General features: G+C 39.0%; 1 protein-coding gene across 7 annotated transcripts in view; it reads right to left on the bottom strand.

Annotated features, from left to right (window-relative positions):
* Positions 1-15,722, bottom strand: part of dcaf6 (ddb1 and cul4 associated factor 6) — a 175,882-nt gene that overhangs the window by 80,232 nt on the left and 79,928 nt on the right. For 5 of the 7 annotated variants that reach the window (XM_072260404.1, XM_072260406.1, XM_072260408.1 and 2 more), the window contains 2 exons: positions 10,252-10,311; positions 4,080-4,197 (listed from right to left, as the gene is read on the bottom strand). In XM_072260404.1, coding sequence (XP_072116505.1) covers positions 4,080-4,197; positions 10,252-10,311 — 178 coding nt within the window. The remainder of the gene's footprint in view (positions 1-4,079; positions 4,198-10,251; positions 10,312-15,722) is intronic. The other 2 variants (XM_072260405.1, XM_072260410.1) reach the window with 1 other exon arrangement.

The raw sequence follows: 15,722 nt of genomic DNA, 5'->3' as shown, positions 1-15,722 counted from the left end.
AGCAGCATCTATGGAAAAAGAAACAGAGTTAAAGTTCAAACAAAATGATCCTGCTGAGTATTTCCAACAGTTTTCTGTTTAATTTCAGATTTCCTGTCAGTAACTAATGCTTTCTTTTTAAAAAATATTTTACTTCTTTGCATTTGAAAAAGCTGTTAAATTTTCAGCTAGCTTTTCTTCAACTAAACATAACTTTATTATTTTTAAGCAATTCCTAATGGCATTCCTAAAAAACAGTTCATGGTATAAAAACAACTTCAAGTAGTCAAACTTCTGTGATTCTCCCAAACAGTTTTGGTTGAAGAACTCCTTTTCCATTCGAAGACCTATAGACAACTCTTAAATGGTAGCAGAAGTACAGTGCTTTGAAAAAGTACTCAGCCCCCACACTATTTTCATGTTAGTTTCTCATTTTCTATATTTAAATATATATTGAAGTAGGATTTTTGACCTAATCTACAAAACATTCTGCATCAAGTCAAATCAAAAGAAAATTTCTAAAAATCTGTCAATTTGCTAAAACTACCCCATCTCTCTGTAAGGTCCAACAGTATGGTGGATTTTCAACAGAACAAACCAAAATGAAGACAAAACGTCATTCAAGACAAGTCAGGAATATAAGGAATAACAAAGAAGTACAAATCTAGGGAAAGGTACAAGACCATCTCAAAGGCACTGAACATACTTTGGAGCTAGAAAGGGGAAAAAATATGAAACCACAACCACACTGTCCAGGTCAGGCCACCCCTCTAAACTTAGTCGCCAGAGAAGAACGGCACTTGTAAGAGAGGCTACCGTGATGCCAACAGTCACTCTAAGTGAGCTGCAGAAGTTAATGACTGCAACTGGAGACGAAGGTCATGGTCCACAATTTCAGAATCAGAATCAGGTTTATTATCTCCGGCATGTGATAATTCGTTAACTTAGCAGCAGCAGTTCAATGCAATACATAACCTAGCAGAGGAAAAAAAATAAAATAAAAAAAACAAACAAGTAAATCAATTGTGTATTGAATAGATTTTTTAAAAACATGCAAAAACAGAAATACTGCATATTAAAAAAAAGTGAGGTAGTGTCCAAAGCTTCAATATCCATTTAGGAATCGGATGGCAGAGGGGAAGAAGCTGTTCTTGAATTGCTATGTGTGTGCCTTTAGGCTTCCGTACCTCTTACCTGATGGTAACAGAGAAAAGGGCATGCTCTGGGTGCTGGAGGTCCTTAATAATGGACGCTGCCTTTCTGAGACACTGCTCCCTAAAGATGTCCTGGGTACTTTGTAGGCTAGTGCCCAAGATGGTGCTGACTAGATTTACAACCTTCTGCAGCTTCTTTCAGTTCTATGCCCTCCATACCAGACGGTGATGCAGTCTGTTAGAATGCTTTCCATGGTACAACTATAGAAGTTTTTGAGTGTATTTGTTGACATGCCAAATCTCTTAAAACTCCTAATAAAGTATAGCCGCTGTCTTGCCTTCTTTATAACTACATTGATGCGTTGGAACCAGGTTAGATCCTCAGGGATTCTGACACCTAGGAACTTGAAGCTGCTCACTCTCTCCACTTCTGATCCCTCTAAGGATTGGTATGTGTTCCTTCGTCTTATCTTTCCTGAAGTCAACAATCAGCTCTTTCGTCTTACTGACGTTGAGTGCCAGGTTGTTGCTGTGGCACCCTTCCACTTGTTGGCATAGCTCACTGCTGTACGCCCTCTTGTCACCACCTGAGATTCTACCAGCGATGCTTGTATCATCAGCAAATTTATAGATGGTATTTGAGCTATGCCTAGCCACACAGTCATGTGTATATAGAGAGTAGAGCAGTGGGCTAAGCACACATCCCTGAGGTGTGCCAGTGTTGACTGTCAGCGAGGAGGATATGTTACTACCAATCTGCACAGACTGTGGTCTTCCAGTTAGGAAGTCTAGGATCTAATTGCAGAGGGAGGTACAGAGGCCCAGGTTCTGTAACTTCTTAATCAGGATTGTCGGAATGATGGTATTAAATGATGAGTTATAGTCGATGAACAGCATCCTGACATAGGTGTTTGTGTTGTCCAGATGGTCTAAAACCATGGGGACAGTCATTGAGATTGCGTCTGCCGTTGACCGATTGTGGTGATAGGCAAATTGCAATGGATCCAGGTCCTTGCTGAGGCAGGAGTTCAGCCTTGTTGTGACCAACCTCTCAAAGCATTTCATCACTGTTGATGTGAGTACTACTGGGCAGTAGTCATTAAGGCAGCCCACATTTTGGCACTGGTATAATTGTTGCCTTTTTGAAGTAAGTGGGAACTTTTGCCCATAGTAGTGAGAAGTTGAAAATGTCCCTGAATACTCCTGCTAGTTGGTTGGCACAAGTTTTCACAGCTTTACCAGGTACTCCATCAGGACCTTCTGCCTTGTGAGGGTTCACTCTCTTTAAAGACAGTCTAACATCAGCCTCTGAGACAGAGGTCACAGGGTCATCAGGTGCAGCAGGGATCTTCACAGCTGTAGTTGTATTCTCCCTTTCAAAGCGTGCATATAAGGCACTGAGTTCATCTGGTAGTGAAGCATGGCTGCCATTCATTATATTGGGTTTCGCTTTGTAGGAAGTCATGTCTTGCAGAAAAGGCTTTCTAAGGCCTTGCGCAAAAAAGGGTACTTATGGAAGAGCATAACGAAAGCAGCCCTGGCTAAAAAAAAAAAGCATATCGTTACCCATAAACACCTCGCAAAGCACCACTCAGAAGATACCATTAATATGTGGAAGAAGGTCTTTTGGTTGGATGAGACCGAAGTGGAACATTTTGGTCTCAACACTAAGTGGTACATGTGGTGCAAATCTAATACTGAGCATCAGCCAGGTAACACCATCCCTACTGTAACGTATAGTGGAGGATGCATCATGCTAGGGGGATGCTTTTCAGCAACAATAGACAACAGGTGCAGGAGTAGGCCATTTGGCCCTTCAAGCCAGCACCGCCATTCACTGTGATCATGGCTGATCATCCACAATTAGTACCCCGTTCCTGCCTTCTCCCCATATCCCTCGACTCCACCATCTTTAAGAGCTCTATCAAACTCTTTCTTAAAAACATCCAGAGAATTGGCCTCCACTGCCTTCTGAGGCAGAGCATTCCACAGATCCATAACTCTCTAGGTGAAAAAGTTTTCCCTCAAATCCATTCTAAATCGCCTATCCCTTATTCTTAAACTGTGGCCTCTGGTTCTGGACTCCCCCAACATCGGGAACATGTTTCCTGCCTCTAGCATGTCTAATCCCTTAATAATCTTCTATGTTTCAATCAGATCCCCTCTTATCCTTCTAAATTCCAGTGTACAGTGTACAGGGACTGGAAATCTGGTCACGGTTAATGGGAAGATGAATGTTGCTAAATACATAGATCCTGGATGAAAACCTGCTAGCCTCTGCCAGAAGGCTTAAACTTAGGAGGAAATTCATCTTTCAGCAGGACAATGATCCAAAACACACTGCCAGAGCAACCATGGAGTGGCTTGAAATGAAGAAAACTGATGTCCTTGAGTGATGCAGTCACTCTGGCAAGACCTCAATATTGCCATTCACTGCTGCTCTCCAACTAACCTGGCACAGCTTGAGCAACTTTGCATGGAGGAATAGGCAAATCTTGCTTTATCTGTTGTGCAAAGCTAATAGAGACTTATCCAAAAAGACTACTGATTGTACTAGCTGCGAAAGGTGGTTCAATCAGTACTGAGCAAAGGGCATGAAATATTTTTGAACTACTGACATCTCAGCTTTTAAATTTTTAAGTTTTTCATGCTTTCAATTTTCCCTGTTTTTGGGGCTCTACTGTGAAAAAATGAGCACGTGGTTCACAAATAAAAATTCTCTGTTAAATTGATCAAAACCTCTGGTTGTAATACTCATTTATATGAATAAAGTGTTGGGGGCTGAACACTTCTACAAGGCACCGTAATACAGAAATGCAGTGGTTTAATGATATGTTTTAATCTGCCATTTCAAATGTTAATTAACTCTGATCAAAAGGGATTCCAAAGTCAAGTATTGTCCACACTTTTAAAAAATCAACATGCATTTTGCCATATTATATTTACCATTCATCAGTAAAATCTAGCTTGATTGTGCTCGCAGTCGTTCCCTCTGTACTATAATGTAAACTTAGAACTGGTTCAGCACCTGGTGTTCTGATGCTGGAACTATCTGTACTGCTGCCTGAAAAAATTAAAAAATCACATAAGAATGCCTTACATAGTGGGGAATTACAACTGACCAAATAGCAGTTATCATAGTGCAATCAACAATTTCTTGATGTTCCAACTGTTACATTTAACAATTTTAAAATTACAAAAATACAGGTTTATTTGTTAATGATATAATTACAAAAAAAATCAACAAATTAGTCTATAATCAAATTAAAAGATTAACAAAAAAAAGCACTGCAAAGCAGCTTTGGAATTAAAGCAGAAAAAAATGATTCTCCCTCAGTTGCATAGTTGAAAACACTGATAAGGACTAAAGAATCTTAAGTACACTAAGATGAAAATATTTAAGTACTGACTCAAAATTGTGAATCCAGGTTTATTTTGTGCATGTTTCTTAATTCTTTTGTTCCTAAGAAGTATAATTGCATTGCTGTTATGCTATATGTTGTGTATTTGCAACCTATCTTAGTACTTAATTTCTAAGTGCATATATGATAACTCGACGCTTCATGTTCTTCTCAATCTCGCTTCTATGCTGCCCTCACATCATGTGTTGTTCTGTCCCAGACTAATGACATCATCACAGTACTTGACAAATGTCAAACTACATTAATGGACCTTACCATTTCAATACATGACATCCCTCCTTTCCTGAGAAATGAACTTCAATGTTTTAGAACACATTCAACTCACAGATTTAACCATTTCAATTCATCACATATTCTCTGATATGCATGACTATAAGCAAAACATTTTCTGTTTCAACTTAATGATAACTCTGAAACTGAAACTTCATTTTCAACTTACAATAGTTTTCATTGTTTCAAAACTCACAACTTTTAAGTCCTACTTCAATACAAAATCGTTAAACTTCAGAGATTGCTTTCTAACCCTTTGAGGTCTCTCTGCCAGTTTTTCTCTGCTTTCAATGTCTAGTAATGGTTTTTGCTCACTGTGAATCTGAGCTTGCCCGCAACAGTCCATCATCTTGTCCTCCTGTCCCTGTATCTCATTGTCAAATCCTTTAATTTCCTCCTGTTTGTCAAAAGTCTCTCGTGTTGAACATGTGTGGTGTTCCTTGCATACTGCATTCCAGTTGGAGATTCAACTACTACTTGATTTCCTATTTCCTCACTACCCTGTGTGGTGTTGTGTTGAAAGGTGTGGTGAATTTGTCCACTTTTTCTTGCTGGATAAGCACAGTGTCCCCAACTTTTACAGTGGACTCCTGTGCTCCTCTGTGGTCATCTGCATACAGCTTGTACTTTCCTTTTTGTTCTGCGTACAGATACACACAACTCACTTGCGATGGGTGCATATGCTTTACAGTTCTCAAAATGTCTATTCACGATGGCTTTATGCACCTCATATAGTCCTGGATCTGTCGCAAAGGCTCTCTCCACCTCTCGTATTGGCAGGGCTTTAGGCGTAGCACTCATAGCTATGAAGCTGACATATTTCTCTGAATCATGCTTGTGTCTCTCTTTTTGAGCAGTCTCTCCCAGTGGCCTCAACAGTGGGTCTGCAATATTCTGTTTTTCTGGCATGTGTACAACTCTGTAGTCATATGGTTGCAATCTCAAGACCCACTGCTCTACGTGTGCACATAGTTTAGATCTTGGGCTGCAAGTTATCTGCAAAGGTTTGTGATCTGTGATCAGGTCAAATTTTCTCCTACACAAATAAGGTTGAAGTCTTTCACAGGCCCATACTAGTGCTAATGCTTCTCACTCTGGGAGTATTTTCATTCACAGTCTGTGAGACTATAGCTGACATAGCAGACAGGTACCATTTCTTCATTTTGTTTTGTGTGAATACTGTCCCCAGTCTGACTGGGCTGGCATTTGCTATTACATGTACTTTAGTTGGCACAACTTTATCAAAATAGGCCAATATATCTGCTCTTGTTAGCTCCTCTTTTAGGGCTCTGAATGCTTCTTTCTGATCTTCTCCAAATGAACTGAATGTCCTCCCTGGTCAATTGTCTCAGTGGTTCTGACAAAGTTGCAAACTGTGGTATGAATCTGCTGCTGTAGCCAACTGACCTGGGAGACCTGTGACAAGAGAATTCCATGAAAGCTAGTCTGTCCACGATGACCAGATATTTCTCCGGGTTCAGTGTCAGTCCACACTATACGAGTCATTTTAAGACAGCATGCAGTCTTCCATCATGCAGTTTTTGGTTAGGCACATCATCTGAGATGTTCTCAACTCCTTCAATTCTAGCTGAAGCATTTGCTGTCTCATGTTGGTACTGCTCACTGGCTGATGACTCACCAATTATCAGTCTGTTGTACCTATACACCCCATTATGCACAGCAAATGTGGTTATCTCTCGAGATTCTGCAGTTAGTTCCAGCTGGTGATAGCCCCATTTTAAGTCTAATTTGTTAAACACTGCAGCACCACTCATACATTATAGCATCTCATTTACAGTTGGAATGGGAAATCTCTCCCTCACAATTGCTTCATTTCCCCTTCTCATGTGTAGGCACATTCTGATGCCTTGTCGAGTTTCAGTAAAATTACTCCAAGGAGTTAACCCAAGAAGTTGGGCCTTCAACTTTCTCAATAATGTCCAGTTTCATTTGCTGTTCAATCTTCTTCTCAGTAGTCTCCCTTAAGTTATAAGGTATGCGTGAGAGTGGCTGGGCCACAGGCTTTACCTTTGGATCAATGTACAGACTGATCTGCTTAGTGTTCAGCTTTCCTACACCTTCAAACACTTTTGGATACTGCAGCTTAAGTGTTTCCTTAGTGTCTGTCACTACTGACATATTTTCTCCAATCTTTAACACACCCAATTTTGTAGCTGTTTCCCTACCTAGGAGTGGTTCATTATTGCCTTTTATCATGATGAACTCTGCCTGGTCTGTTTTGTGTCCAATACTCATTTTCACATTCAAACACCCCTCGACTTCCAATGATGTGCTAGACAAATATGGGTAGTTTTCTCTTCTGTATAGAAATATAGGAATGGCACATTATCTTCTCTGACTTAAGTTTTTTCCCCCCACACATTTTCATCCAGTATATTACTTCTGCTCCTGAATCTACTAAAATGCACAGATTTATGCCCCCCACACAATTTTTTTTTCGGATGACTCTGTCTCATTAACTTTCCTCTTTTTCACATTGTGCCGCTATTTCCAGTGTGCAGGCAAGCGTTAGACCCTGCATATTCTCCAGTCGTTTTCTCCACACATAGACTGAGTTACATTTTCCCACTATGGTATCACTGATTTGGTTGTCTGTGTCAATTAGAAAATTACAGTCTTTTGCTGCCTGCCAAAGGCAAGTAGAGGATTGTTGAAGCGCCTCACCTTGTTTTTGGGCAAGCTGATGAAAATGCTGCTGGACAAACATAGTGCTGACCTGGGGAACAAAGTAAGCATTCAGAGCATCCACCACTGCTGTGTAGTCTGTGACTTGTCACGTGTTTGGTAGTGTTGAGAATACATCCTGCACATCTGGTCCTGCAAGGTGCAAAAGTAGTGCTCTCCTTCTTTATTTTGTATTATTTGTTGTGTTATCGTTCACTATCAGTTCCTTACTGTCAGCATGAAGTTCAAATTAGTTAGCCACCGTGTCCATCTTGGACCTAGCATAGCTGGCTCCATAACACATTGGAAGTTTTGGATCCAGGATTTCTCCAATCTCATCAACTAACATGAAACTTACTTTCAAAGTCTGTATCCCTGTCGCCACTATTGTGTATTTGCAACTTAAACTAGATCATGCATTTATCATGTCTCAACATTTCATTCTCTGAACACATCTTTATTTCTCATTCTCACTTCCATGTTGCCCTCACATCACGTGTTGTTGTGTCCCAGACTGATGACATCATCACCGTACTTAACAAGTGTCAAACTACATTAACTGGCCTTACCATTTCAATACATGAAACTATAGAACTCGTAATCCAGAGTCCTAAACTATCAATCTACGCACAAGTTTAAATTCCACCACAGTGCTGGGGAATTTCAATTCAATTTATCAAATTCATGTTGAATAACAAGCAAATTTCAATAATGGTAACTGTGAAATGACCAAACTGGTTATAAAAGTTTATCTGGTTCACTAACATCGCTTACCTGGTCTGGCCTATATATCTCTCCAGACACACAGCTGTGTGGTTGACTCTTAACTGCCCTCTAAAATGGCTAGTAAGCAACTCATTTCAATCAGGGATGGGCAATAAGTGCCAGTCTTGTTAGTGACATCCATATCTGGTGAATTACTGAAAAAAACTCTCAAATATATTTGCTATATTTCAAACTGGGTTATTGAAGTGAATCTCTCCAAAAGAAAATGCAGATTTTCTCCAAAATTTGTAATGAAACGCATGATTATTCTACACAATCCAATGAATTCCCTGTAGCTGAGATCAGGTGTCCAAATACAAAACTAAATTTCAGAGTTTAATGTATACTATTCAGTAAAATGTAGTAATTTATTTTGTTCCTATGCCTCTTGGGAAGCAGCAAAATAATAAACTGTGCATGTGGTTAGAACGTGGATGAAATATTTTAATCGTTAAAAATTAAAATTTAAAAGAAATATCAAAAATGTGCATGGCCAGGAGCTCTTTTCCATTGATTATAGAGATTGGGACTTCTGTCATGACTGCATTTTCTCTGGAAGCTAAATCATGTTCATACATAATCTAATTTCCAACACCATTTTCACCCTAACCAACAGCATGGAATCACTGAACATTACAACTCAGGAAGCCACATAAATCATTGTACATGTTCCATGAAGATCATAGAACCACACTACATGGAAAAAAATTGTAATTCTTTTCTAAGTTATCTTAAAACTACCTCTTACCACAGAAATTTGAAGCGGGGGAAAAAAGAAAAAAAAGACTGAAAAGGGGAATGAGTCAATTTTTAGATCTTGCTGTGAGAAGGGAGAGGAGATGATGGTGAGATGGAAGGAATTTTTATTAACTTGTTGCTTTTTCGGCATTTTTTAAAATATATTTTTGCAACCTCAAAGCTCTCATGGTTGCCATCTTTCCATGTTTCACACCACCAATTTTCCTGCATTTTGCTGCTATTATTCTCTGACATACAGTAAATTAACTCTCTGTACCATAATATCTCTAATTTAATATCGGTATCACGAATTCAATGTCATTTCCCTACTGCTTCCCTTCTCGAGCTCTACAAATCCTTGAAAATTCTGCAACCTTCTAACTTGAGCCATTCTACATAGTCTCAAACTTCTAAACTCCACTTTAGTGACTGCTAGCTTCAGAGATCAGGTTCTTAAATTCTGTCTCTGCTACTTTTAGGTCCTTTAAAAAGCAGTGCTTAAAAGATTGATTCTCCTAATTTTATTAGGAACATCTTTGTCACATCATCCTTCCATGAGGTGCACTGGAAGTTATTTTTGAATTAAAGATGTTGTAATGTATAAATGCATAATAATTGTTCTCTTTTGCAAATAAACCAATTTAAGTATTGTAAAATATATTAAAAATAAAACAGTGCCTGCCAAAAAGTAATTTTACTTTTTTAATTCTACTCTTGTTCTGGGATGGGAAATGATTGTTTCTATTAAAGAAAGAGAAGTGGAAAACTGCTTTTTCGTGAATTTTGTCCTCTAAATATTGAGTGTGAGTGGCAAAAATACATTAGAGTACACAGTTAAGGCCCATAAGGAAGCTAATATTAGATTAGTTTACTGTACTTGGGTTATCTTACAAGAAACATTACTCAAAATAGATGCAAAATTAATAATACATACTTTGTTAGAATTTTTTTTAACTTTTAAAGAGAATTTTGAAATTTAAATCTAATTTACAAACCTAGTAATATTGAAGGTATTCAGTTATTCTCACAGCAGGTAATAAAGGAATCAAAACAGCAGGAAGGGGAATTTATTAAATGCTCACTCAAATAAAATAGATTAGAGTGACAGCAGCTTGCCACACTGAAACCAAGACATCATGGCAATATAAAAAATGAGACAAAATTCTGCAGACAGATGAAATCACAAAGGAATTAATGAAGAAATATGTGTTAATTCACATATCTCTTGCTGAACGCACCCTTTTGCTCATCAAGTGACATGGATCCAAGTTGTTTGTTTACCACAGAAGAAGGGGAATCTGAAACAAAAATTAAATTTAACTTCAAAATTAAATTGTACTTTTGTTAATCGCAATCTCAAAAAATAGCTACTATGCTGTGAATAGTTCATTTTTAAAATCATTTTTGTAAGAAGGGATAAGTTTGGGTTTATGCTGTGAGATAATGAATGGAAATTGAAATAACAACATAATTTTCTTCTCAGATTTAAAAGACACAATTTATGTTAAAATGAAGGCAATATGAATTTCTGTTTCAACAGATTCATTAATTTGAAGGCTTAACTGCCTGATATATATACAAGGGGTGATTGATAATTTTGTGGCCTACGGTAGAAGGAGTCAATTTTAGAAAACCTCGCACATTTATTTTTCAACATAGTCCCCTCCTACATGTACACACTTAGTCCATCAGTTGTGGACCATACGGATCCCTTCTTTGTAGAAGTAGTCCACAGCAGGGGTGGTTGATAAGTTTGTGGCCTAAGGTAGGAGGAGATGAGTTATTAACTTCAAACTTTCTGCATTATCACTCAAAGAGTTGAATTGCACATGCATGTAACGAGAGCATCTTGGACCTCCAGGTGGTCCACAGCAGGGGTGATTGATAAGTTTGTGGCCTTAGGTAGAAGGAGATGAGTTATACAGCTCTTGTTACACGCACAAGCAGTTCAACTCTTTGAATGAAAATGCAGAAAGTATGAAGTTAATAGCTCATCTCCTTCTACCTTAGGGCATGAACTTATCAATCATCCCTGCCGTGGACCACTTCTGGAGGTTAAAGGCACCGACCTCTACAAAGAAGGGATCCACATGCTCCATGACCACTGGACTAAGTGTGTAAATGTAGGAAAAATAAATGTGCTAGGTTTTCTGAAATTGACTCCTTCTAACTTAGGCCAAGAACTTATAAATCACCCCTCGTACTGCCTTTATGACGAATCTTTAGTATTTAACCACACACTACATTTTAATGAACAATAGTTAGTTTCCGTGTTACTGAGTTCATGAAAGAAAGAAAATGAGGTTTTCTTTTGTTCTATATCTATGCTTACATTAAAAACTGGGCCATTCATTCAGGTAATGGAAGGTATTGTTTAATTTCCAAGAAAATGAAGAAAATTACATTTTAGGGAAAGGTTTGAGAGCTTAGAACCAAAGCATCTGAAAACTCAGTCACCACTACCTTTAATTTGTCTTCCTCTGTAACCTCTCAACGTATAATTGGTTCTACCATGTATTTTTGTTAAACTTTCATTTGTCATCAAGAATCAAGTCAAATTACTCTCAACTTTTGAAATATAGTAAGCAACTTAGCAATACAGAGTGACTGAAAGGGTTCTCCTTTACCTGATTTTTCTAATAATGAAAACCATTTTCACAAATTAAATACTAGGGTAAAATATCCTAGTCATGGATGTCGTCAGTTGAATACCAGACAGAGTTATGTGATGACTAGTTAGGAGATGGGAACTAGTTATCAGAGATTATTTATAAAAAAAATTCACAGCAGCCTTTTGTGACATAATTTCCCAGTATTTAAAATTATAGGAATATTATAAATTTAAAATATATACATTTTAAAAAATTTCATAACCAGTATTGGAGTGAAATTATATTCTACCTATATTATATGGGGAAACATAACAGACAAGAGTGAAGATAAATCCCAAAAAATTGGTAAATATGTCGCCAACCTGCTGCAAATATACTTACCACCAGCTTCACTGTAACTGATTTTAAGATGACCAAATAAATCTCTCTACAGAACAGGGTTGTTAATTATAATACTTAAATAAGACTTACTGACTCAAATTTTTGTCAGCAATTGAATTCAAAGTTCCACAGCTTAGGAAACTCAACTAAATGCTAGAGCTGCCAAATCCAATAGGTCAAGTCCAACCTTTGCAACACTGTGTATGCAGGAAGAGGAGTATTGATATTCCCTCGACTAATTTGCATTTTAAACAGAACTGCCCTGATCACCTTCACTTTTAATTGTTGATAAAATCAGAATATAATCCCCATTCACCACACTAAACTCATGATTGCTTACAGACCTCAACTCTTACAATGATCAGAAAAACTCATGTTGTTGGCAATCGTATTTCACCCTGCACTACTCCCCAATGATTTTGTTGCAATTTGTTTGTTCCTGCCCAGTCTATCTATTCCTATCTGGTGGCTTGCCAGCCTCTTTATTTTAAACCCCCTAGTTACTGATGAGTGCCCTTGTCATTCCCCATTGTCCCATAAAGAGAACTTGCACTACTTACACCCTCCTTACATCAGTGGCACAGCTGTGGAAACAGTAAGCAGTTTCAAACTCCTGGGAGTGCAAATAACATAAGAACAAAATACAAGAAATAGGAGCAGGAGTAGGCCATCCAGCCCATCGAGCCTGCCCCACTATTCAATAAGATCATGGCTGATCTGTCCGTAAACTCAGCTCCATCTACCTGCATTTTCCCCATAACCCTTAATTCCCTTACTATGTAAAAACCTATCTAATTGCTTCTTAAATATATTTAGTCAGGAAGCCTCAACTGCTTCCCTGGGCAGAGAATTCCACAGATTTACCACTCTCTGGGAAAACAGTTCCTCCTCATCTCCATCCTAAATCTTCTCCCCTGAATCTTGAGGCAATGTCCCTTAGTTCTAGTCTCACCTACCAATGGAAACAACTTTCCTACTTCTATCTTATCTATCCTTTTGTATGTTTCTATAAGATCCCCTCTCATTCTTCTGAACTCCAGAGAGTATAGTCCCAGGCAACTCAATCTCTCCTCATAGGATAACCGCTTCATCCCTGGAATCAACATGGTAAACCTCCTCTGCACTGCCTCCAAAGCCAGTATATCCTTCCTCAAGTATGGAGTCCTGAACTGCACACAGTACTCCAGGTGCGGCCTGACCAGTACCCTGTATAGTTGCAGCATGACCTCCCTGCTTTTGAATTCAATCCCTCTCGCAATGAAGGCCAACATTCTGTTTGCCTTCTTAATAATCTGTTGTACCTGCAAGCCAACTTTTTACGATTCATGAACAAGCACTCCCAAGTCCCTCTGCACAACAGCATGCTGCAATCTTTCACCACTTAAATAATAATCTGCTCTTGTATTATTCCTTCCAAAGTGGATGATCTCGCATTTACCAATGTTGCATTCCATCTGCCAGACCTTGGCCCACTCACTTGACCCATCTATATCCCTCTGCAGACTCTCTACATCCTCTGTACAATTTGCTTTTCCACTCAGTTTAGTGTCATCAGCAAATTTTGCTATACTACATTCAGTCCCCTCTTCCAAATCATCAATGTAAATAGCAAACAGCTGTGGGCATAGCACCGACCCCTGTGGCACCCCACTCAACACTGACTGCCAACAAGAGAAACACCCATTTATACCAGCTCTCTGCCTTCTATCGGTTAACCAGTCCAGTATCCATGCCAATACACTTCCTCCGACTCCATGCATCCGTATCTTATTTATAAGTCTCTTGTGCGGCACCTTATTGAATGCCTTCTGGGAAATCCAAGTATACGACATCCACCTGTTCCCCTCTATCCACTGCACTCATTATGTCCTCAAAGAACTCCAGTAAGTTTGTCAAACAGGACATGCCCCTTCTGAATCCATGCTGCGTCTGTCTAACGGAACCACTTCTTTCTAAACTTTTTGCTATTTCTTCCTTAATGACAGCTTCAAGCACTTTCCCGACTACAGACGTTAAGCTAACTGGCCTATAGTTGCCTGTCTTTTGCCTACATCCTTTTTTAAAAAGTGGCATGACATTTGCTGTCTTTCAATCTGCCGGGACCTGTCCAGAGTCCAGAGAGTTTTGATAAATGGTTACCAACGTGTCTACTATAACCTCCGCCAATTCCTTCAGCACCCTGGGATGCATCCCATCAGGACCAGGGGACTTACCTACCTTCAGGCCCTCTAGTTTGCTCATCACTATCTCTTTAGTGACAGTGATTTTATTGAGGTCCTCACCTCCCATTTCGTCCATAACATCCTTCTTTGGCATATTAGACGTGTCCTCCACCGTGAAGACCAACACAAAATAGTCATTCAATGCCTCAGCCATTTCCTTATCACCCAATATCAATTTCCCCTTCTCGTCTTCCAAGGGACCTACGTTGACTTTAGCCACTCTCTTCTGCTTTATATATTTATAAAAACTTTAGCTATATGTTTTTATATTTTGTGCTAATTTACTTTCATACTCTCTTTCCTTTCCTTATTTCTTGCTGAGTTGTTCTCTGTTGCTTTTTAAAGTTTTCCCAATCCTTCAGTCTCCCACTACTCTTTGCGACTTTGTACACATGTGCTTTTAATTTGATACTATCTTTTATTTCCTTAGTTATCCAAGGCTGGCTCTCCCCACACTTACTGTCCTTACTTTTGACTGGAATATACTTTTGTTCAGCACTGTGAAAAATCCCTTTGAAAGTATTCCACTGTTCCTCAACTGTCCTACCAAATAGCCTGTGCTCCCAATTCACATTAGCCAACTCCTCCCTCATCCTGTTGTAGTCTCCCTTGTTCAAGCATAGTACACTAGTTTTAGATCTAACTATTTCATCCTCCATCTGAATGTGAAATTCAATCACACTGTGATCACTCTTTCCACAGGATCCCTGACTACAAGATCGTTAATCTTACCTGTCTCATTGCACAGGACTAGATCTAAGATAGCATTTTCCCTTGTAGCTTCACTAACATGCTGCTCAAGAAAGCCATCAGGGATGCATTCTATGAAGTCCTCCTCAAGACTTCCTTGACCAACCTGATTCACCCAATCTAAGTGGAAATGAAAATCCTCCCATGACAACTGCTGTTCTGTTCTTACAAGCCTCAGTAATTTCTTGGTTAATCGCCTCTGCCACTGCAATATTTTTGTTAGGTGGCCTATAGACAACACCTACCAGTGATTTTTTTTCCTTTACTATTCTTAATCTCTACCCAGATGGACTCAACATTCTGCTCCGTAGATCTTATATCATCTCTCACAATCGTCCTGATCTCATCTCTAATCAAGAGCGCCACCCCACCTCCTCTGCCTTCCTGCCTATCTTTCCGTATTACCTGATACCCTTGGATATCTAATTCCCAGTCATCTCCACCTTGCAACCAGGTTTCTGTAATGGCCACTAAATCATATGCCTTGGTACTGACCTGTGTCACAAGTTCACTAACCTTGTTTCTAACACTACAGGCATTTAGATAAAATGCACTTATTGTCCTTTTAGAATCTAGTGACCTATGCAATTTTTGCTTTTTACTTTTATGCACTCTACTCTTACTTTTTCTCTTCACTAACTCTAGCTTTAGTCTCTGCATCACTTCCCTCTTTTCTGTGTGGGTTCCCATCCCCCTGCCATATTAGCTTAAAGCCTCCCCAACAGCACTAGCAAACAATCTCCC

This window comes from Mobula birostris, chromosome 6, assembly GCF_030028105.1.
Source record: "Mobula birostris isolate sMobBir1 chromosome 6, sMobBir1.hap1, whole genome shotgun sequence".
In the NCBI taxonomy this organism is placed as follows: domain Eukaryota; kingdom Metazoa; phylum Chordata; class Chondrichthyes; order Myliobatiformes; family Myliobatidae; genus Mobula; species Mobula birostris.
The sequence above is the reverse complement of the archived record's forward strand: the minus strand, read 5'-3'. Positions and strand labels throughout refer to the sequence as shown.